This window comes from Ascaphus truei, chromosome 1 (assembly GCF_040206685.1).
Source record: "Ascaphus truei isolate aAscTru1 chromosome 1, aAscTru1.hap1, whole genome shotgun sequence".
NCBI classification, from domain to species: domain Eukaryota; kingdom Metazoa; phylum Chordata; class Amphibia; order Anura; family Ascaphidae; genus Ascaphus; species Ascaphus truei.
Genome location: NC_134483.1, coordinates 500661883 through 500686715, shown reverse-complemented (window position 1 = coordinate 500686715; position 24833 = coordinate 500661883). Strand labels below are relative to the sequence as shown.

The 24833-nt window shown below is 40.8% G+C and overlaps 1 protein-coding gene across 7 annotated transcripts in view; it reads right to left on the bottom strand.

The window, feature by feature from the left end:
• Window positions 1-24833, bottom strand: part of SLC2A9 (solute carrier family 2 member 9) — a 311113-nt gene that overhangs the window by 248754 nt on the left and 37526 nt on the right. For all 7 annotated transcript variants that reach the window (XM_075569353.1, XM_075569343.1, XM_075569350.1 and 4 more), the window contains exons 2-3: window positions 16719-16798; window positions 9080-9160 (exon numbers count right to left, since the gene is read on the bottom strand). In XM_075569353.1, the coding sequence (XP_075425468.1) occupies window positions 9080-9142 (63 nt within the window). In that variant the 5' untranslated portion in view covers window positions 9143-9160; window positions 16719-16798. The remainder of the gene's footprint in view (window positions 1-9079; window positions 9161-16718; window positions 16799-24833) is intronic.

Below are 24833 nucleotides of genomic sequence, written 5' to 3'. Positions count from 1 at the left end.
ACTTGAAAAAAAAAAAAAAAAACTCATGCAGCAGAGGCAGAGTTAAAGGTGTACACACCACTGAAACTTACACCACTGAAACTTACACTGCATTGAAACTTACAAAACCACAGATGGACTCTTTGCCCAATCCCAAGAGGAGAGAGACTGCTGAAGCAGCTAAAACTTTATTTGCCTATCACAAAACGTAATATGGTCATTGAAATAGGGGTTTTGCCTTCCAGTAATAGTCAGGGTTCAAGAAGTGAGTCAGCCCTTAAAGGGATAGGTGTTTGTTGTTTTCAAAAAGTTTCGCTGAAGCAGTGAATACAGATGGTGACCCACGAGTGGTACTGATTTTGCAAATAAAGGTTGCCACACCGCATAGGGCTACCAGCTGTGAATGGAGTATATGCAGAAAAGTGTGAAAATTGATACAAAGACTGTGCTGAAGCAGGGGTATTTTTAGCAAACAAATGCTGAGTGTAAAATTGCCCTATAAAGGAAAAAGGTATTTCAAAGCCAATTGCTGAGTGTTGAATCACCCTGCCGGGAATTAAAGAAATAGTCCACTACAAAGAATGTTTTTCTGCAAGTAAAAATCTGCCTATATACTGTATCTTGGGAGAAAACAGATACCCAAAGATGAGACAGAAAATTACTTAACTCAGGCAGAAAACCAAATTCTGTTGCTGAAGCGCAGCGGAGCTGCACCTAGCAAATAAATGGTGTATAGCAAATAGACTTGTTTTTACTTAGCAACTGCACAATCTTGTATACCTGAGAAAAGAAAATGCATGCACAGACTGCTGATATTGAAAAAAAAAAATTGCCCAAGAAAGAAAAGTCTACAGAGATGCCTGTGAGAGCTACGACCTCTACAAGCAAAATATGCCCACCTGTAGGACTACCACAATTGGGGGTTCTAGCAAATACAGTGGCAACAGCTGCAATAGCGCCTCCTGAGGTCAGGAAGAAAATTACACCCGATAGCCTAAAAATGGAGGACAAGATGCAGCGTTCATGTATGAACCCTACCCCACTGAAGAGTGGCCCTTCCAGCCCAATAAAGAGGAAGACATCTCTAACGGGGAACCCGAACCGAGTCACACCCACAAAACACCCCAAGAATGGTGGGGGTGCCTGAACTCGGCACGAACAGAAAAGACCGCTCCCTTTGACGACGAATATGATCAGCAGGAGACAGAGCGGGAGCAGTGGATCACCGAATATTTCCGTCAGCTATTACAGTTGCAAGAAAAGCCGGGTGGATCCAGTGACGCTGCTAAAATTTCAAATGAAGATGGAGACCCCAGTATCCCTGAAGGGACGGTGTCATCCAAATCAAAAAGGAAGAAAAAGAAAAGCGGTTCTTCACTTACCGTGGAAGTAAAAGACACGTCCGCAGATCCTGTGGAGAAAAAGGGGGACGAGATGCCCTGCAGGCTAGAGAAAATTGAGAATTCGTCCCGTGTATAACCGAATATCCAGAGGGCCCAAGGCAGAAGTCGTGTACCCCAAAGAAGTGTCTGTCCGGTGCCAACAGTGAGGAACCCTCAACCAGTCATCCCAGGGAAGTGGAGCCGGAACCAGTGAGTGACGATCCCTTGGCCAGCCCTGAAGACGCCCTGAAAATTGCCAGGCGTGACTGTGATTTACTCCGTGAACAATTGAATCAAAAGAAAGATGGTTACGCGGAGCTACTGAAAAATAACGTGAAGCTACAGGAATATGTGCTCGCAATGTACTCTACAGCCAGGACAGAATTGGACGATCTCAAGACTGAGCTAGATACTGCAAAGGCTACTATTTCCACCATGGATGAAAAGAAGAGCCAATCTGATAAAATGGTGGCTACGCTAAAGCGGAAGTATGAGGAGGCACTGAAGCAGATGACAGTCTTCCAGCAAGAGGTTCACACTCTTCGCATAGAGCTGAATGCCTCAAAACAGGAGGTCAACAGTATCCGGATAGAAGTGGACGTATCTCAGAAAGAGGTTCAGACACTCCGCAGAGCACTTGATGCCTCACATCATGAGACAAACAGCTGCCGCACAGACCTGGAAGTTTCCAGAAAGGAACTACACAGTCTCACTGAGGAACTGGACATTGCTAAAGAAACTATTGGTAATCTTGATACAGATCTCAAAGTCTCTCAGAAGGAGCTTCAGACCCTCAACCTAGAGAAGGAAGTCTCACGCCAGGATAGTGTCATTCTCAAAGCAGATGTGCGTAAATGGAAGGAGGACTGCAAAGAAGCCTTGACGAATACAGAGACTGAAAAAAGAGAAAATTCAAGATTAAAAACAGAAAACTTAAAACTGAAAGAAGAAAATTTTCAGTTGACAGAAGAAGTCAAGGAAAGGTTTGAAGCAGAACACCGACTGCAGAACCAACTGCAAGGTTTGCGTACACACATCCAGTATGCTGAGGAGAAGCAGCAAAAGCTGCAGGAAGAAAAGCTGCAGGCTGCTAAAGAAATTCAAGTGCTGCAGGAACGTCTCAAGACCCAGTATGTCCCCGCAAAGCAGCATGAGAAACTGAAGGCTACCCTGAGCATCACCAAAGCAACGCTAAAAGCCAAGCTTAGAACCCAGGTGACGAGGCACAAAAGGGAGCATAAGAAGGTCCAGAAACTGAAACAAGTAACTGTGACCCAAGCAAAGAAGTTCATAGTGCTTCACAATGCAATCAAAATGTGGAGGCAAGCTCAGAGAAATCAAAGCATGCAGATAAATTCCCTGAGAAAAGACTTGCAAGACGCACTCAAAAAACAGGGATCTCTTGCGGATGAGATTACAATCCTACAAGGACAAGTATTGACCCTGACTAAGCGTCAGTATCCCACAGCCTCAAAAACCCATGAAGACAAGGGTACAGTGAGAGCTGGGAATACCGCTCATCTAAAAGACAAGGTTGCATAATTTGAACCACCTAAACAAGCACTAGCAAAACCTTCAGCCACCCAGCAAGCAACAAAAGAAGGTTCATGTGCTGAATTAAAACCAGAAGAATCCTTAGCTGATGAAGCTGAAAAGATGGGACATTCTCTGAAAGTGGGTGTGGAATTGCAACTTAATCTAAAAGGGGCTGTTTTTAAACGCTCTGCAACTGCTGCCATGCAGTATGCCTACAATGGGACGAGCACCCGACGCAAGGGAAATATCATGACCGTGCACGCAGAAAAGAGACTATACTTGGAGAAAGTCCTCCTCGAGCGACTGAGAGGTGCTGATCTCAAACACCTTCAGGAGGAGACACAAATATACTGGAGAAAGGGCTCCAATCCCAACAGGACTGAGGGTTCTCTTCCTCCATCCACTCTCATTCAAGTCACAGAGATATCTAGCATGAGAGTGGAAGGATGGGCTTTGGCTGTGGCAAGCCCGAGCTTCCCACAAACAGGGGAGGTATGTAACAGGGGACTTATCCCTGTTCAGGTAATGTGCCTCTAATCAAGCAGTGTGGTGGTTAACTGCTCTTAGTCAATTAACAAAACAATTGAACAAATTTCAATTAACAAAACACCACCTGCCTGCCTGATTAGATGGCTTAGAAAGCCTGTCTTTTGAAACAGGAAGTGAGGACTCTTTAGCTTACACCTGAGCTGAACTTGGAGACACACTTGTCTTGAGCTCTGCCAAAAAGATAGCAGAGCTGCTTTCAAGACACAGGGAAAACTTGTAAACCTGTATGCTGACCAACCCTGGAGACAAGGGAGCTGAAGCAGGGACAGTGAAGATTTTTTCCTCCAAACCACAAGGAACAGATAAGACTTTCATTCTTAAAAGACTGCTTATATCTGCTTATTGCATGCTATGTGTTTGGGGTGGGGAGAATTGCTTAACTAACGGAGATGTGAATTAATTGCATAGGAGTTCACTAGAAATACTCCCAGGTGGATAAAAGCTTTGTTCCCCCCCCTGTGTTTGGATACTTTCCTGATAAAAAGGAAAAGGCACAATAAAGCCTTATTATAATTTCACATTATAAACGACTCCAAGTGTGTACCTCTGTGAACGTCCGTCTACAGTTACATAAATGAACAGGGTATACATTATATACAAGACATTGCGTGCACAGTTAAAGAAAATATATATTATGGGCGTATGAAACAGTTACAGACCAGATTAAAATGTGAGACAGCCTTAGATTTGAAAGAACTTAAACTGGTGCTGGATGTGAGAGTCTCTGGTAGGTTGTTCCAGTTTTGGGGTGCACCGTAGGAGAAGGAGGAACGTCTGGATACTTTGTATCTTTGTACTTTGCCTTGGGACCATGAACAGTCTTTTGGAGTCTGATCTCAGGTGATAAGTGCTGCATGTGGTAGGGGTGAGGAGCTTGTTCAGATAGCTGGGTAGCTTGCCCATGAAGAATTTAAAGGCAAGACAGGAAAGGTGAACTTTGCGCCTAGACTCTAGTGATGACCAATCTAGTTCTTTGAGCATATCGCAGTGATGTGTGTTGTAGTTGCATTGGAGAACAAAACGACAAATTGAATTGTAGAGGGTGTCAAGTTTGCTAAGGTGGGTTTGAGGTGCAGAGCCATATACTATGTCTCCATAGTCAATAATTGGCATTAGCATCTGCTACTGTATATCAAAGCGAAAACAATCAGTAGGTTTTTTGTTCATCAAAGAAGAGTCAATTCCCATATATAAGTGTCAGAGATATAGCTTTTGTATTTCACGTTCTTTTGGAGGAAGCGTCACATAGAAATGCAAACACGTGAATATATATAAATAATGTATTGATGTAAATAAATCAAACTGCCGCTACAATATATAGTTATAATAAAATGACAAATTACACGTTACAATATACTGCAGTTACAAAATGATTTTACGTAATACATGTTCTGTAAATATACATAATACCCTCATCTCCTCCAGGACATATCTTGTATGTTTTTGAAAGTTCCTTCACTGCATTATTCAAATCTTCTCTCTGGGGCTTTTGTTAGGAACCTACTGCTCTCTTTCCATCCAGCTTACTCTGAGTTTTATAAAAGATTGGGTGTCTTCCCCTCTGTATATAACTGTTTGTTTAATTCTTATTGTTTGGAAGCTCTTACGCAATCAATCTCTGGACTACAATCTTCTGAAGCATGGGGTAGGGATCTCAGTCCAGGGCCGGCTTGATGGCAGTTCCATCGGTGCCATCGCACCAAGCCCTGCGGTTGCAGAGGCCCCACACTGTTCTCCAAAGCAATTAAGCTGATTGCAGGGGGAGAGAGCGGGGGCCTCTAACTGTTTCTTATCATGTCTGGTCTTGACGTCAAGTGATGCTGCAACGTCATGACGCTGTGTCAGAGGAGAAGGAGATGCTGTACCGGACAGGGCAAGGGGCCCCTCAAATGCCCCTGCAACGAGCCTCATAAATAACCTCACCTCCCCCCTCCCTGACTCCAGCCCAATTGGGACCCGCTGTCCAGCTGGACCAATCTCCATGCTATTTAACAATCCCACCCTCAAACCTTAATGGGATCAGTTGACGAGCTGAACCATACTCCATCCTGAGGTATACTCCATCAACAATGAGCAGCTGTGACAGTGAAGGGGTTAACCGGGCTCATGAATAAAGATCAAGCCCATCTGGTAACCCCGACCCGTGTGAGGGTGTCCTAGAATGTCAGCTCTAGGACCCAAATGTCGAAAATGTATTACTGGGACTGTATACTAATTTTGCGACATTAAAGCTTTATGTGACTTTTGCCTTTACTGAGGTGCTAGGATCGGGAGATTTCTAGGCTGTAAGTTTCAGGTTGGGTTTGCCGGAGAAAGTCTTTACAGAATGTGTATATGTATCTTGGTTACAAAGTTATGGGATACCCCAGAAGTTGTATCCGGGAATTGTGTGAGATTCTCGGATACCGCCAAGCACATTTCTCTGCCAAACTCTGACCCTGAGAACGTTCTTGCGGCTCCCCGCCAGGATCCCTGCTGCAGCATTATCCAGACAAGGTAAATGTGTATGAAGGGTTTAAACTATATTTACTGCTATACACAGTGTAGCAGGGGTTCCCCAATATAGCAGAGATACCCCGATACATACCCAGGTACACTGAACCTAGTGTAGTGATTCATTGGGATGCTTCAGCTAAGTTATAAAGCTGAACATGATCACAGTGTCTAAAAGTATTAAAAGACATTTTTCTAATGTGTGCCAAGAATGAGACAAGTGAATGAAGGGAATTTACTGTATACACTCACTCCATCCCTGACACCAGAAAAGGAGCTCATACCTTTTAGCACACAGAAAACAGGACACAATCTATTTTATTAAATGGTTATAGTTTAATGTGTATATATATATATATATATATATATATATATATATATATATATATATATATATATATATATATACAGTTAGGTCCGGAAATAATTAGACACTGACAAAATTTTCATAATTTTGGCTCTGTACGCCACCACAATGGATTTGCAATGAAACAAACGAGATGCAATATAAGTGCAGACTTTCAGTTTAAATTCAAGGGGTTGAACAAAAATATCGTATGAAACGTTTAGGAATTGCAACCATTTTCATACACAGTCCCCTTATTTCAGGGGCTCAAATGTAATTGGACAAATTAATACAATCATAAATAAAATGTTAATTTTTAAAACTTTGTCGAGAATCCTTTGCAGGCAATGACTGCTTGAAGTCTGGAACGCATGGACATCACCAAATGCTGGGTTTCCTCCTTTGTGATGCTTTGCCAGGCCTTTACTGCAGCTGTCTTTAGTTGTTGTTTGTTCATGTTTCTTTCTGCCTTAAGTTCTGTCTTCAGCAAGTGAAATGCATGCTTGATCAGGTTGAGATCAGGTGATTGACTCGGCCATTGCAGAATATTCCACTTCTTTGCCTTAATAAACTCCTGGGTTGCTTTTGCAGTATGTTCTGGGTTATATTCCATCTGTAAAGTGAAGCTCCGTCCAATCAACTTCGCTGAATTTGGCTGAATCTGAGCAGACAATAAACCCCTATACATTTCAGAATTCATCTGGCTGCTTCTGTCTTTTGTCACATCATTAATAAACACTAGTGACCCAGTGCCATTGGAAGCCATGCATGCCCATGCCATCTGTGTTTTACAGATGATGTGGTATGCTTCGGATCATGAACCATTCCAAGCCTTCTCCATACTTTTTTCTTCCCATCATTCTGGTACAGGTTGATCTTGGTTTCATCTGTCCAAAGAATGCTGTTCCAAAACTGGGCTTTCTTTTTTAGATATTGTTTGGCAAAGTCTAATCTGGCCTTTCCATTCTTGAATGGTTTGCACCTTGTGTTGAACCCTCTGTATTTGCTCTCGTGAAGTCTTCTCTTTATGGTAGACTTGAATAATGATATGCCTACCTCCTGGAGAGTGTTCTTCACTTGGCTAGATGTTGTGAAGGGGTTTTTCTTTACCATGGAAAGGATCCTACGATCATGCACCACTGTTGTCATCCGTGGATGTCCAGGCCTTTTTGTGTTGCAGAGCTCACCAGTGCGTTCTTTTTTTCTCAGAATGTACCAAACTGTTGATTTGGCCACTCCTAATGTTCCTGCTATCTCTCTGATGGATTTTCTTTTTTTTTTTTGCAGCCTAAGGATGCCCTGTTTCACTTGCATTGAGATCTCCTTTGACCACATGTTGTGGGTTCACAGCAACAGCTTCCAAATGTGAATGCCACACCTGGAATCAACTCCAGACCTTTTACTTGCTTAATTGATGATGAAATAACGAAGGAATAGCCCACACCCGTCCATGAAACAGCTTTTGAGTCAATTGTCCAATTACTTTTGGTCCCTTGAAAAAGAGGGGGCTACATATTAAAAAGATGTAATTCCTAAACCCTTCCTCCAATTTGGATGTGAATAACCTCAAGTTAATGCTCATAGACTGCACTTTAAGCCCATATTCCTTATTTAAGTGTAACTTGAATATGTTTTGGTACACAGCCGAAAGAACAAAACTTGTATCAGTGTCCAATTATTTCCGGACCTAACTGTATATATATAGAGAGGTGGCCCTCGGGTGTTCCCCGCAGGGCTGTAGTACCAATTCATTGGTAATATAAAATGTTAAACTAAAAGACCATTTTATTCAAAAGATATCTATACATATATATTTAGGCACTATATAAGTTTCACTGGATGTGCACTGAGTTCTGTCTGTGTTTCATGTTCTGTCTCTGGTTATATATATATATATATATATATATATATATATATATATATATATATATATATATATATACATGTATAGGTATCAGTACCGTGTTAGTCGAGCTTCAATAATCAAAAAATAAATAGACGATACCATTTTGTGGCTAACGAAATGCTTTTATTTGTGCAAGCTTTCGAGATACACTGATCTCTCCTTCCAGCGATGTTACAATGAATGAAGCAAGCAAAGGGTATACTTAAAAACAGTGTCTCTTGGAATGTTATCTGTGCTTGTCCCTCCCCCGTGTGTGGATGTCAAAAAATAAATAGACGATACCGTTCTGTGGCTAACGAAATGCTTTTATTTGTGCGAGCTTTCAAGACACATCCACACAAACGGGGGAGGGACAAGCACAGATAACATTCCAAGAGACGCTGTTTTTAAGTATACCCTTTGCTTGCTTCATTCATTGTTACATCGCTGGAAGAAATACGGAGAAATACAGTGAATAATTAGAAAGGACATTTCACATTCAAACAAATTGATATGCAGATCGGCCCCTCGATCAGAGATTAGTTTGACTACTACTCCTAGGAGTAATTGATACTATTCAATATGTATATAGTTCTTCATAACTGGTTGAGGAAATACAACTTTATAATGGTTCAAGTATGGTCTCTATGACTTTCACACCATGCATGCACTCAGTGCACATAATTAGTGTGGATGGAATCTAATTTTATTTTTTTCTGTACCCAGGAACATACTGTAGGTGCTGAGCAGGTCTGCAGATTATTGTTTATAGTAGTAGAATCCCATTGTTAAAAAATGCACAAAACAGAATTTCTGCTCTGAGCGACTATTTTTTTTGTCCCTTGTGTAATTATCAACAGTTTTCAGATGTATTATTGTTCTGTAAAACTTAGACATATATTCACTTACCTTTTTAACTTCAACAATACTGTTGTCTTTATTTTTCATGGATACTATGTCAGAGTATGTCATATTATACTTTTCTTTTTCCTATATTAACAAAAAAAAGGATAAAGCATAAGTACTTCTCTCTTTGAAAAGGATTTTCAATAAATGAAATCAACAGAATGAGAAACGTCCAAAGAGAGGTTATCCTTTATTGATTTTTATTAAACAAGCTGACATTGAAAATATATTGTACGCCTAACCCAGCACGTGTAATAGAACCATAGAAAGTTTGAAGTTGATGTTAGATAACAGCCACTTGGGCCACCTAATTCCCATTTTCCTATCCCTAATATATAGGCCATATACTTCTCTATTATCTCTGTCTGGATTAAATAAATATCCATGATGTACTCTTAGAAATCCCAGGTGCTTAATTTTCTTTTTACATTGTTTAAACAGGTGGAGTCAACCAATTGTTTGGTTCAATTGTTTTATAATTAATTGATTTATATTAAATTGCTCTCTTTACAATTTTGTCCCTGGGTAATGCACTATTTCAGTGTTTTCTGTACATCTTGTCTTCCTATCTTGAGGTATTAGCCTAAGAAAAGAACGTTATCCACAACTATATCCCTATCCTTACCTCAGCGCCACAGGAGGTTCTCCTTCCACACAAAAATATGTGTTTTAATTATACTGTATATATCAGTGTGTGGGAATATGTGTCCACTTCAATGGAGAGCAGTGAGTGGATGACATTTAACCTGTTTGCTAATTGATATTAATATCTAATAAAATAGCAGTGTTAATATAACGTGATTAGTAATAAATCTCTCTACATATCGTAAGCTTGCTGCTCAAACTCTTAAGGAACTGTTTCTCAAGTTCTTTCAATAGTCTATTTCAGGGGTCTGCAACCTCTCAGGGAAGAAGAGCCCTTTTATAAAACATGTCTTTCTCCAAAATATTCTGAGAGCCGCAACACATGAGTGAATATTACACCCCCACAAACACATACATATACTATACACACTAATAGGTATGTACTGTATAAGCATTAACATACGACAAAATATGTGGGGGAATAAAATGCATCTCACAATAATAAGTCCCTTTATTTAGTTATTTTCATTGTTTTTCTGTGCAAAACAGTGTCATTTACAAATACACAATACATTAACTACCGTCCCCAAAAAACACCTAGATGACCCACCTCCAAATACACATACACAACCCCCACAAATACACACACTACTCCCCAACCCAAATACACACACACTACCTTCCTCCCAAATACACTAATGAATATATATATATATATATGTACACGCACATATACTCACTTACATTGGGCCTCTCTTCCTCACTGTCCTGCCGGTGGCTGGGGGGTAGGGAGGAGGTGGGCTGGTCAGGTCTCTTGTTACCGCCAGACCCGGCGACTCCCCAGTTGCTTGCCTGCCTCTCTCCTATACTGTCCCATGCTGGGTGCTGTGACATCGGCTCACTTCTGGCACGCACCGGCATGAGAGCCCGACGTGGGACAGTACAGGAGAGAGGCAGGCCAACAGTTGGGGAGACGTCAGGCTCAGCGGCAACAAGAGGTCAAACCAGAGAGGCTGGGCCACCCTGCAGCCACCGGCAGGATAGTGAGGGACAGAGGCAGCAGCTTGTGGTCGGCAACCTACAGAGAGCCGCAAGTAGGAGCAGAAAGAGCTGCAAACCGCTGGTTGCCTACCCCTAGTCTATTTTCTCCAAGTCATGGGAGCACGATTGTATACCGAAAAGAGATAAACACATACAAATCAATAGAATGATACATTCTCAGAAGTATAAATTAGGGGCTGGTGGCTGGGAGATAGAATATCCAAGTCTGTGGCAACCTCTGCCTGGATAATCTGGTCAGCAGGAAGCTCTCAGGCAAAACAGACAAACAACACAATAGTGCAGACCGTACGAAGTCTTCTTTATATATCAGTAAAACCCATAAAAAATGCACAGACACAGTAAACATTCTTTCAAACATATAGACCTGGATACATCAAGCTGTAATAACCTAAAAATGTGGTATTAGCGCCAAAAAAGTGCCTTATTTTTATCATGCAATATATCAACAATGCAACGCCAAAAAATAAACCACTTTTTATTGGATCCATCAAAAGTAGTGGATCTGATAAAAAAAACAGGCCTAATTCCACATTTTTAGGTAAAAATGTGCATACATCAAGTTCCAATACTCATAACAATGGGATGAACACCAGAAATTCGGCAAATAATGTATCACCTTCTGCAGGCTGGTGTTAGCCCTCTCTTTCCTATGTACACAATTGCCATATACTGGCTATTATATACATAGGCAAGATGAACTACACCAGTATTACATAGGTGATAAAATAGTAATTGCAGTACATATTAACACCCTAGTTGCCCACGGGTCAACTAGTCATGGGTTTTCATGACTAGCCGACTACAAAGTGCTACAAAGTGCTACAAAGTGCTTAATATAAACATAAAACTACACTACCTACCCACCTTGTCCCCTTAGTGCATAGTAAAGCATGCCTCAGTAGCAAACCACTAAATTAATATAAGGATCCGCTCTGCGGGTACACCCGCTTCCAGCGCCTCCTTACCTTTGCTCCGTGCGCTCAGGCTCCCCGGAGGCGTGCCTCACTCCTTGCGGCCCCCTCCACAGCTGCTCCCACACTTCGGGTCGCGCTCGTCACACCTACGGGCGCGCGCGGACCCAGGCTTCAATCTGCTGGCGCCATGCGCCTGACTCTGCCTCCGCTGACGTGGCGCACGCATCACGCTCTTCCCTGTCCTTGCTCTGTCAGGTCCACACCCCAGGTCCTTCTCTCCTATCAGGCCCTTTCCCGGGCCGCTCCTCTGCTCCTCCCCTTGCTCTGACATGCACCAGCTGCCCAGGCACCTCTCCCCATCAGGTCCTCCCTCAGGCCACTCCTCCGTTCCTCCCCTTCCTCTGATAGGTCCCAGCCCCCTATTTAGTCTCCCCTCACCATTTCCTCTTTGCTCTGCATAGCTTCTGTACCTTGGTGCTGTCTGCTGTGGCCTGACCCCTTTTGTCTTTCAGTTCCTGTTCCTGTCTCTGGATATTCTGCTGATCTCCCTGGAGTTTGACCTTTGGCTTTGGACTTTGTTTACGCTGCTCTCTGGAACCCCTTGGAATTGGCGTTGGACTTTCTACCTTGCAGACTTCTATATCCCCTGGACACAGCTTACGGACAATCTACTACGCGGCTCTCTCCACTCCACGACCCAGGCTTATGGACACTTTACTATGCTGCTCTCTCCATTCCACGACCATTGGCTTATGGACTTTACCTTCCACTGCTGGAGTTGGCAAGTACAGTACCCTTTCTATTTTTGTTACCCAGACAATCTACACTACTTCCACACTCCGGCCGTGCCCCCGTTTACTGTTAGGTGTGTGGTATTACTGTACTCCTTTCCACCTCAGTCCGGGGGTCTCGTCTGGCTTGTGGGCAGGCCGAGCGTTACAATTAATTAAGGGGTTTCCCGGTCCCACTACCCCTGGGAGGCCTAATCACCTCCCTGGGGCAATGCTTCACTAACCACTAAGGTAGTGAAAGGTTTAACTACCCTCCTACCTCCTCCACCAGAAGGCCCCAGGTGGCCTAACCACCCTCCCTTGGGCAACTACCCCAATTATCCACTCCCACTACCCACTACTACTACAGGAGTACCCCCCACAAACACGCACAGTAATGGGCAATAGCCCTATTAGCCAAATGTGGTTAATAGGACATTTGCCCATTGAAAATTATTGCAAAATAAATTAAATAACAATTACATTTATTTAAAATGTATTTAAAATTAATTTTAAAATTACATTATAATAAATAATAACAATAAAAACACTCACCAAGATATGTTAAAATAACAATAATAGACTCAGTAAATGAGACTAATGATGCACAAGGGGGAGATCTAATTCAGAGTGTCAGGAACAGACTTACAGTACTGCCAATTGCATTAGGCTATTTGCATATCCTGTGTATATGTACTGTATGCTTCTCTGTTAGCTCTATTATTATTGCAGAGAGAAAGGGATGCCTATCAGAATTTACAGAATTTACATGCTGGGTAAACTTATGTAGTTGCTTAGGTCCTGTGATCTCTCAGTCAATAAATAAAAAATATTTGCCATACTAAGCTCTCTAAATTGCTCCCCATTTCCTGCTCAGAATGGCACAGCTGTTCATAGTCTTGTTGCGGGGCACTCACCCTCTCAGAGCCGACGTACATCCCACAATAAGCTACTATTTTCTATAATTATATATTTGCCTTTTTTTAGAATCCTCTCCATTTGAAGCTTAATTTAATTAATCATATCCCAATCAGTCTCTTTTTCTTTAGAAACTCCAGGTCTTTGAAACAGTCCTCGCAAGGCTTCATTTATACATTAATGCTGTGTACCTTTCAGAAACTTTTTTTTAATATAGTTGTAGCACCTTTTCCATCTTCCTATGTGAGATTGGGTCGCTACTGGTGTGATATGGTGCTGGTGCATACTTGGCTGGTAAACAGGAGGCTGAAGACCTCCGCGAGGGTGTGGGGAGGAGCACATGACTGGTTTACGTTGGTTCTATCAGTGGCAGCGCCTCCAGCCCCAGAGGATCCTGGCTTGACCAAGATGGACCTCAGGGGCACTTCTTCTTTGGGTGTTCATATAAAGCATTACACCAGATGAGGTATAACTGGGATTTATTGATACAGCAGGCAGTATATCATACAGGCATTCTTCCCTGAATGCAGTACCCAAGGTTTGAGGCCTGAAGCACACCTCCTAAGCACACCTTACCCCATAACTGGGCAAGGCCTCAGCCTGCTTCTCTTTAGAAGAGACTACTGCTGCATCCTCAAACTCTGAAGGACAGTCTAGAACTACTGTTGCACCAACAAATCTCTAGGGGGAAACCCCCTTCCTAACCAGGGGAGTGGCTGATAAATCTGATAAGCCATCCTCTTATACTCATAAGCCCCCCTTACAATACAGGGTATTCCTGAACTTTATTGCTAACACACACAGAGAACAGTATAACAGGCCCTGCATAATCTACTCCCAACACTGCCCACTTTTTACTGGGATTTACAGTGTTGGAGGGGCCAGGGAATCAGTAGTCCCAGGGGACTGTTAATACACAGGTGCCAGTGAGGGTGGGGTGAAACATTGCTCTAACAAAAGACAGGGAGGGTATCAAAATTAAATAAATCACCAACAACAATGAATAAGGTGGTGCTCACTAGGGAAGATGAAGTCTGAGGAGGTGAGAGAGAATAGTATCCCTTTAAATTGTGGCACAGTTAACACCTAAATATAAAACTCGATTTTATTAAGGTAATTTAAAATAATGTGTAAGGGATTATGGACAAACAAAACAAACACGTGAACATATAATAAAATGATGCGGAATGTGATTAGCAAGGGGGACTGATGAATGATGAAACACTTGGAAGATACACACACAACAATAGTTTTGTGGGTAGATCTTTATTATAATATCTTCCAAGTGTTTCATCATTCATCAGTCACCCTTGCTAATCACACTCCGCATCATTTTAATATATGTTCACGTGTTTGTTTTGTTTGTCCATAATCCCTTACACATTATTTTAAATTACCTTAATAAAATCGAGTTTTATATTTAGGTGTTAACTGTGCCACGATTTAAGGGGATACTTTTCTCTCTCACCTCCTCAGACGTCCCAGGGGACTGGGCTACATAGTCAACAGAAATGCAAACTAGACTGAAGCCAAAAAAGATTTAGTCACGATTTCTAGCATGCTGACTGGCATGTAAAAGTCACTAGTTAATTTTTTTTTTTAAGAATACTCATATAAGAAAGCTATAGTAGAAATCCAGCCAACTCAATTAATGTGTTAATCTCTGGAGAGGGCCCTGTGTTTCATACAGCACAAAGAAGAACATAAATGAATAAAACATAGAATGACCTACTACAATAAGCATATAACACCTTTATAAAAGAAAACACTATTACAAATTACTCTATTGTAATCCCATAGATCCCTTACTGTAATCCCCCACTAGCCCCCCAGAGTTTTAAACATGTATTGTACATTATTTAGAGTTTATTTAATTATTTAACTGCAATTGCTTTTCACTAGTTATTTGTGCTTAAATCAGCCCCTGCAGATACCCACTAGCTTGCTCGCCCAGGGTGAGTTGGCAATTTATGCTGGGTGTTCATGCCCTCTCACATTTTATCTGTCCAAAGCATGAACAAGACCTGCTAACTTGGAAAGTGGGGAGGGGTGAGTTTAAACCCTCGGGGGGAAGGGCCACTAACCTCCAAACAGCTGAGACAAGCTGGAAAAAGACTTTTCAATTTAAACAGACTTTACTGTTGAATATAAAACGTAAAACTTGAAAAGTGGGAAACTTGTGTACAAGTAGTACATAAGCAGCACGTATTAGCTCTGTATACTTTGAGCTGTGCTAAACAGTTCTGATCTGAATTGTGAAAAAGAGTTTGTAAAATATGGATATTGGGTGACAGAAGATCCCCTGGATACAACTGTGCAATACACAGTATACTCGAAACAACATATTAAATGTGCTGAAGTACGGGAGGTTCATTAATATTACTGATGCAAGAAATTTAAGGAAATACAAACTACAGTACCACCAAACTGGCCCATAGGCTTTGGGGAAGGTCACAGTATTAGCAACTTTCTGTGAAGCACCTTTGAAAACATTTGCACATCTCTAGCCAATGTTTTATTCTCTAAAAATGATGACATACTGCTTTAGTATATGTGCCTCGAATAAAAATACAGTGGAAGAAAATTAGTCCCTGTCCTAAGGAGATTACTATATTGATATAATTTTTATTTATTTTTTATAAAGCAGGTAAGGGCGTAACTATAATTGTTGCAGCAAGTGTAAGGCACCCGGACCCCCCTTTTACTAATTCTATGTTAGGAAGCAGGGCTAAGAGGGTTAGAGACCAAAAGCTTGGTATTTCCATGTTTGAAGACCCTCCATATACTATAGGTACACTAACTTTCTGAACAGTTTTTAAATTATATATTTTTTCAGTGTTATATACTACTTAAATGAGTATAGTAAATTATAATAAAGGGATATAATTGGCAAGCTCCAAATGTACAATACAGTATTATTATTATTAATCTGTGTTAAGAGCTAACTATAGGTGACAAAGTATATGTTAAAATTGATATTTTTGTAAAAATACAAATAAAGAGATTGAAAAAAAAAGAGTATAGTAAACATTAAAGCTCAAATATACATAATTTTTTTTTATATGTGAACAAGATTATTTTATAAGACAGTAATGCAAATTATTTTGTGTGTGTATGTATATATATATATATATATATATATATATATATATATACACTTTTAAAAGCTGAATATGTATATATATCATATCACATATATCAATAAATCTCCATACATTTCACAAGGTTGCTGTTAACCTGCACTTATTTCCCTGGGTATTACATATAAATAACTTGTTACTACAAGACAATTAAAAGGTTAGAGAATCACATGTAATCTAATTGCAAATTAGCTTTTTGAGGCAACTGAAAGTTCTGTAACAATAAAATAAAATAACTTTAGAAGACACCTACCAGTAAAGGAACACTATATTCTTCTCTCTTTTTGTGTAATTAATGCTCTCTGTAGTTAGTAGAAAGTAAGAAAGAAATCTCTGAAAGTAAAGCCAAAAACACACAAAATAAATATTAATCATTAAACACAACCTGAATAACCATGTGCCATATCTTGTAATCATTTTTTTTATATCGATAAATAATTAACTAAATTAACAATATAAAACAATTTACTTTATAGACATTGTGATCAGCAATTCTGTGTCAATTAAATTTGCTCCAGAGGTACAAGCAATCAAGATATAATTATGCAATTTGTCAAATGCAAGATCATGAAGACATCCAAAATCATACATTACAAGTGACTACATGACAAACTAGAATACAATTTTGAATCAAATATACTGTAGAAATTCCTTGGAGCGCTCGGGTGATCAAGAAGTCAGTACTAATTTTTTTTTATAACAAGGTCCTTGTAAAAGTATATACTGTATAGGTGAGTACTTCTGGAAGTGGGTATTCTCTCTTCATTGAGTATTCTCTCGCCAATGAGTATTCTCAAACTCATTAAATATGGAAATACTGATGAAGTAAACACATAAACTCCTATAGGATATTAATGAATATGACATTTTAGAGTCAACGCCCACCAAAGATAAAGCTAGAGAAAGGGGTATCCTCCTCACCAAATCAGAATATATTTTTTTTATTTAGTGAAGAACACATTTTATTCTAATTTTCTCACCTTTCCGAAGATCCATAAGAATAAAAATAGACTGCCTGGGAGATCAATCATATCCGGGATTGTATCCCTAACCTCAAAACTATTCCAATGCATTGATAAGTATCTCAACCTAAGGTTAAACTTTTGGAATCATATTTTAAGGATACAATTCACTTGTTACAAATATTAAAAGATATCACATTGGAAGATGGTAATCTCTGAGTCTCGTGCAATGTTACCTGCCTTTATACGTGCATTGAACATAACAAAGGGAATTATAGCAGTATCACATTTTTTTTATTATTTGAATAAAGATCTTCATCTTTTACTTCAGGGTATATACGTTTTATCCTAATGTGTAACGACTTTTATTTTCAGATCAATTTTTATTTACAGAAATGCGGAATGCCCATGGGCACACAATTTGCTCCCTGTTAGGCCAATCTATTTTTGGGCTACTGGGAGCATCTTTTTCATCTAGAAAAATAATCCTTACATTTAAATAAGATGACATCCTTTTTTTATTTGGAAAAGAAGTGAAAGACAACTATAGGAAATTTTATTGAGTTTAAAAAACAATGTCATCCAGATTTCACTCGCTGTTTTAATACTAAGAAGTTGGCATTTTTAGATTTGGAGCTATTCCATGGGGGTGAAGGCATCACACAAACAAAAATCATTAAAAAAAAATGTGGATTGCAATAGATATTTATAAGCCACAAGCCATCACCCAAAGTGGTTAGACAATATTTCTACTCTCAATTTTGGAGAATTCAGAGAAATTGCTCCATGGATATTGATTTTATGGAAGTATAATCTTGATAAAGGTTATCTACTAAAGGAGAACAAAAAAGAATGACAATGGAGCATCCCTTTTTTACAAGATTTAATGAGGGAGCCCGACATAAATAAAATGTAAAAAAAATAAATACTGGCACATTATAAAACACGACCCCATTTTAAACAATGTCTTATCTGCTTAAACCCAAAGTTGTTTATAGGAGAAACAAAATAGTACAAAATGTTTTTGCTCCGACAGCTCTCAAGGAAAATCAAGCATCTCAAAAAGAAGTATGTGGCTTCCATCTATTACTGCTGTGAAACACTATGTAGCTGGATGGCGCTCATCGTTTTCTACAGCAGCACCGGGAGATGTAGCAAGCCAGTGGGGGCTATTCCCGCTGATGACATTGTTCATCAGGATCTTCCGAGTGACCCTCCTGCTCCTGTGAGTACTTCCGCAGCCCAGCTTGTGGTGTTGCAGTACCGGGAACAGGAGCTAGACCAATCGCTGGTTAAGGCTAGCACTGTGGCCGTGGTCCCCGGAACTCGGGGCCTGAAAATCCCAGATAGGGAGTTTTCAAAGTCCAAGGCCACGTGAGGCCATGGGCAACTGACTGATTTTATTCGGGCCAGCAATGCTCACCTAGAAGCGAAGTGTGAACCCCCCGAAGTGTCTTATTTTACTGCCGACAGGGTTGGAGTTCAGGACACTCTTCCTTCTCTGATAACGGAGGTGGCTGATGCTATGCCAGTCATAAAGAAGCAGGTGCCGGCCCAATCTCCCACTGGCCATTCTACCATCCCCGCCATCTTGCCAGAAATCCCTGCCCTAGATAACAAGCACTGTCCCCTGTCCCCTCGGTCACGATCACCTACCATGACTGTAGCACCAGAAAGTCCTGTTGGAAAAGTATATGATATGTATGTATCTGATGATGCCAATGATGTGTACAGGTGGGGGGATCCTATGTTCACGGGTTATGGGGGCAATTTGGTAGATCACTGGTGGGAAAATGGCAAGTTTACTTCAGAGCAGGAGGCGGAGATAATGAAGAAATGTAACCAATGTATTGATCAGGGACTACTTGCACCACCAGAGAAGGGGGGTGATTTCTATGCTTCCTTCTGGGATGGACCACTATTTTGGGTATTGCCGGGCAGGGCGTGTGGACAAAATCTTATGAAGAATAGCCGAGCAGAGGGAGTTCTAGTCCAGCGTTTTAGCCGTTCCCATGGGCACGATTACCCTTATCTCCCTGAAGAGCTAATGAGAGCCTCTGCTGTCCTTACCCACTCATCCCCATTAGCCTCAGTGATTGAATATATGACTCCAACATATAATACAACAGCTGTATTTTGTTTGGCCGAGCTGAATATTTGGTTAAGGTCTGGTAGATGGGACGCAATATTCACCCAGACCGAGTAGAGTACGTTAGTGAGTATGGAAGAAAGAAGTGCTACTCTATCACAGTGCCCGATAAGAAGGGTAATCCTGTCCGGAAGCCAGACCCTAACCATTACTATTAATACAGCAGGGGCAGTACTGCAAATTGTAAAGGGAGATACAGCTGGGAAATACTGCATATTGAGAAAGGAGGTAATTACAGCAGGAACTGTACTGCACCTGGGCGAAAGGTTCTCTTGGATAAGAGGAACCAGTTATGCCACCAGTTATTGTAATGTATTGTAATGCTATGTGTTTTATAATTCTGTGCGCCGGCACAATTATTGATGATGCATAATTAGGCTCCTCATGCAGGGTCGTGAGGAGGATTTTAACCAGAGGGAGGATGTAGCCAAGTGCCCCTGGCTATAGCCTTCTACTTGCCTCAACACTATAAGTCCTGATAGGAACAGGCAGTGTTGGGGTTAAACTCCTGCACAGGGCCTAGCCTGCAGATTCGGCTTGGAATGGGTACTATGTTGCCTTATTCAGGGGCAAGCCTAAACCAGGAGTTAGTGTCATACCTGGGGAGGGTACTGACTGGGTCACATGTATATGGTGTGATTCCTGTCAGTACCTAGATCTGCCCTGTTACGGGGCAAGGTTACAAGCCCTTCCCCCCGGGTATAAAAGCTGACACTCTACCAAATTGAGGTGGATGATTATGGGACAGTGTGATACCCTTTTACCTATCAGAAGGTTAAGGAGATTGAGAGGGGCACTTGGGGCCTTAAGCCCTGGGGGTCTGCTCCACGGCTGGAGGACGTTCATTCTGTTGTACTATAAAACTGCAGTTGGAACAACTATGGTGTGTAATTATTGAAACAGAGTATTGCCTGTATGGACCATCCTGCATCCAGTAGGATCCTCATGGGATGGAGGCGCTGCACAGTAAGAACCATGAGAAAGCCTGCCCTGTTGCTGCTCCCAAACTCCAACTGCAGAGCAACTCAGACCTCCTGAACCAGCAGGTGAGCTACAGTACCCAGGGAAAACACCCATGTAGTGGCCAGATCTTCTGTGGCAGGGGGAACAGGTGCTACACATACATACATACAGTACATACATACATCTAAACCCTCAGGTTGTTGTTTAAATCATTGCATCACATGCAATGTTATAGATCCTAATAATAAAGAATTATTCTTCAATGTTAAAGGAAAAGTTATAACATTAAACCATTTATAAACTGTATCACAAAGTGTGTGGGATACCTATATCCTATATGCGTACTTACAGTATATTGATCCAGAGGAAGGCAAAGAAAAAAACCAGTGAAATATCATCCAATGATATCTCATAAGGGGAGAAATAAATTCCTTCCTGATTCCAAGAATTGGCAATCAGATTACTCCCTGGATCAACATCCTTCCCATGTTTACTTATTTGGTATATCCCTGTATACTTTTCCTTTCTAAAAAGATGTCCAACCTTTTCTTTTTTTTAACAAATCTATTGTATTTGCCATCACAGTCTCCATGGGTAATGAATTCCACATTTTAACTGCCCTTACTATAAAGTACCCTTTCCTGTGTTGCTGGTGAAATCTCCTTTCCTCCTACATGATTGAATGTCCTAATAACGATAGTTCCCGAAATCTGGAACAGATGTTATTTCTCTTCAGTTTAACTGGTAATTGTGATGGGTCAGTCGAGATCTGTGACCAGATAGGATTTACATAGCGGAGCACTGCCTAATATACAGGATTTAATACAACAGGACTCTCTTCGTTTTCCGCCTGCCCTACAAGCCGTGAGTACAGACGCTCTTGGAGAGTAACTGCATGTGATTACACAGCAGACCCCTGTCCCCTGCCAACACAGACTAGTGAGGAACTCTTGAGAAGTCCAATAGTAGAGAGTGTGCAGCGCACAGCAATCAAAGGAAAGAGCAGGTCTTGCAAAAAATCCTTTATTGAGAAGCCATAAAATAGAGGGCTGCAACCCTTCTACGCACACTCTCTACTATTGGACTTCTCATCCTAATACAGCAGCACGCTCTGGAAGGTAGATTCTGGAGGATCTGAGTTTTGTGAGTACACCACCTAGGGCCAACCCAATGAGGTAGGGGAGGGTGTCTCTGGGAAACCTACCCCAACCTTCAGGGTAACCTTAGTGCCCCTTTTATAGGCTGAGTACTGTCACAACTTGAATGTATTAATACCCAGTATGTGCTCCCTTCCATTCCATGTATACAGACCACAGCACTTTTGAGCACCATTATATCACCAAACGAGGAACTCTTGAGCACTGGATTTTTTGAGCTCTTGATCTGACATTATCCAGTTTAACTGGTATTCTGAGATCCAATCAGATGCAAAAATGACTTCAGTTACTGTAGTAAAGGTTCCAGCACTAGTAACGGGGATTTTCGTGGAGCAGAGACGCGTAAACCAATATACGGTGCAAGCGCATTGGCAAAACTGAAACTCGCGTTAATTAACTTATGCATTAAAGATACATTCATTGTGTGAGTTACATAAAGCTGATGCAATTATTGCTGTAATGTGGAGAACGATATATTTTTGCATTTTTACCGTTTTGTTTGTTATTTATAGTATCCTTCCTTCATTTAATTTATTTGTATATTATTAAAATAAATATTTATTAATTATTGCTGTAGCGCTATATGTATGGATAAACCTTATTGTACATTCATACTTAATACAATCATGATTACAGTACTGTATATACAATATTAGATCACACAAACATATCACTTTAATCACTAAAAAACATACTAGATTTTATTGTATTTTTGACATTTACAGTATATGATCCCTGATATATATCTTTGTATGACACGTGTAATTTTTTGTATTGAAAGGGTGTTTAGTCCTATACTCAGTACATTGCTTTTAGCGTATTCCCAGAAACAAAAATGATAATCAGGGTCTGGATGTGAGCAACACTAGCTTTTGGAAGGTCTTACATATTGTAGCGTTATTCCCGTGCGCTAATATGAATGGAGATCTGAGGACTCCATTCTTAGGTCAACTGTCCATTACCATATGATCTGCATATAAGTAAGCCAAGATCACATTGGTGTGTTATGTATGGCTACTCCACATGGGTTACCATGACTCAGGGTGCTGGATTCGAGTGGTTGGGCGACGAGATAGCAAGGTTGTGGAATAAGGAGAGCCAGGAGCTTTTGTCATACAATAGTCTTTTATTCAGATCCCCAGGCACATGGACTGCATTATGTGCTTCCATGAATGCCCACTCCTAACACTCAGAGGGAGGTATATCTCTTAGTTGTTTAACTTTTCTGAGACCCAGGCCGTCTCCTTTTCTGTTTGAGATACCCCTCTGAATTATCCCGATAATGCGAGGCCAGAGAGGACTATTAATGCAGATCCACGGTTAGTAGGGTTGCCAGGTAACTTCTCCAAAAATACTGGACACAATGGTTTCCAGGGGGGGTGGGAGATTTTTCTGGGGGGGGGGAGAGGGCGCGGGCCATTGCAGGGGCCCCACGCTTTTGCCTGAGGCATTAAAATTAAATGCAGAGGATCGCGTGAGGCCTTTGCAACTCTGACTCTACATCATTTGATGCCGCATCAAGGTAAGGGAGGGGCGCGAGCACCAGCGGAGCGAAGCAATGGATGTGAACTGGGGTGCTCCCTTTACACAATACTTGAAACTGAACTGAAGATTAAGGTCAAAAATAAATATACATATACCACACTTCAAATGCTCAGTGTCTGCTACTCAACCCCTGGAAAGGATCTTCCCACGATCCTCAAAAAAACATAGGTAGAAAGAGAGACAGAGGGGCGCAGACAAGGGTCAGAGTTAATATCATTTTCAAACTTTGAATCTTATATTGGACTCCCTTGATCTTCTTCTATGATACTAATTTAACCAGGGTACTGTCCCTAGCTACAACATAATAAAGTAGAGGGTGGCCTGCTCTGTTATGTGTTATGAACATCCCTATCTCTCCTCCCCAAGGTTCTCTCCTCGTGTCCTCCTGGAAGCTACTTTCTTGAAGTATCCCCTCCACGTATGTGCTCTCAGTGATATAATGATTCCATGGAAACACAGGATGGGGCCCGGTAGAAGCTAACTATACAAGAAAATCCTTTAGATGGGGGGTTAGATCTGTAAGAGACAACTTTGTACTTTTCTTTTTCTTGGCACTTAGCTCTTTTTAATTTTAATTCAATGTATGAATTTTTGTTCCTATGATCTCCCTATCATCATTGTTCAGAGACTCACCTAGCAGCTCATTATTGTATATGTAAAATATTCTTCCCCTTCTTCCCCTTCCCCTTACTCCTTTAGAGTTACATCTTACTCTGTTTTACCTTTTCAGTGTAAGAAGACACTGCAATATTTTAATCGCCATTGTCCAATGTTGTAACTTGCTAGAAATTACACTTCGAAGGCTGATTTAAAAGGAATCAATGCTAATGAAAAAGAGAAGGAAAAAAATGATCTTGTGTTTGTGTTTTATGCACTGGAAGTAATAACTGCAAGTATTCATACAGGCAATGTAAGTGGCAACTGCTTTAATGTATCCCTTTTATGAATCAGGAAACACTGATATTTAATGTGGAGCGGTTAAAATGACAAAGAAATGGGTAAACCTAATTGAATCCGATCCGTGGATTTTCCTGGTCTTTATGAGACTGATCCACAGAAATCCGCAGCTCAAAGGAACTGACCCCAAGGTGTGCTGAAAAATGACCAAACTGAAAGGGACAGCAGATACTTGTCAATATAGATCACAACAATTTGATTTGCTGATAATAAATGTTGTAACCAATCAGTATTAGGATAATAATGAGCAAACATATGTTGGCCGTAATGTGCAAAAGCTGATAAGATCAGCACTTACAGTAGTGCCTGAATTGATCTACTTGTAACCTCAGGTGTGGATACTGTTAATATGTATCCTGGTGAAAACAGGGCAAAAGTAAGGTATTTTGCTGCAGTGAGACACAGCTGAAATAATACAAATGAAAATGACTAGTGGGATTGGTTACAAAATTCATTATCAGCAAATGCAATTGCTGTGATCCATACACTGACAAGTATCTGCTGTGACTTTCCGTTTGGCCATGTTTTCATGTATCAGAGCTATCCTGCTTTCTTAAGATACAGAAACTATTAGTGATCTTACTGCAGGGTGACCACCGGTTTACAATTAATTATTTGGGTACAAACCATTATTA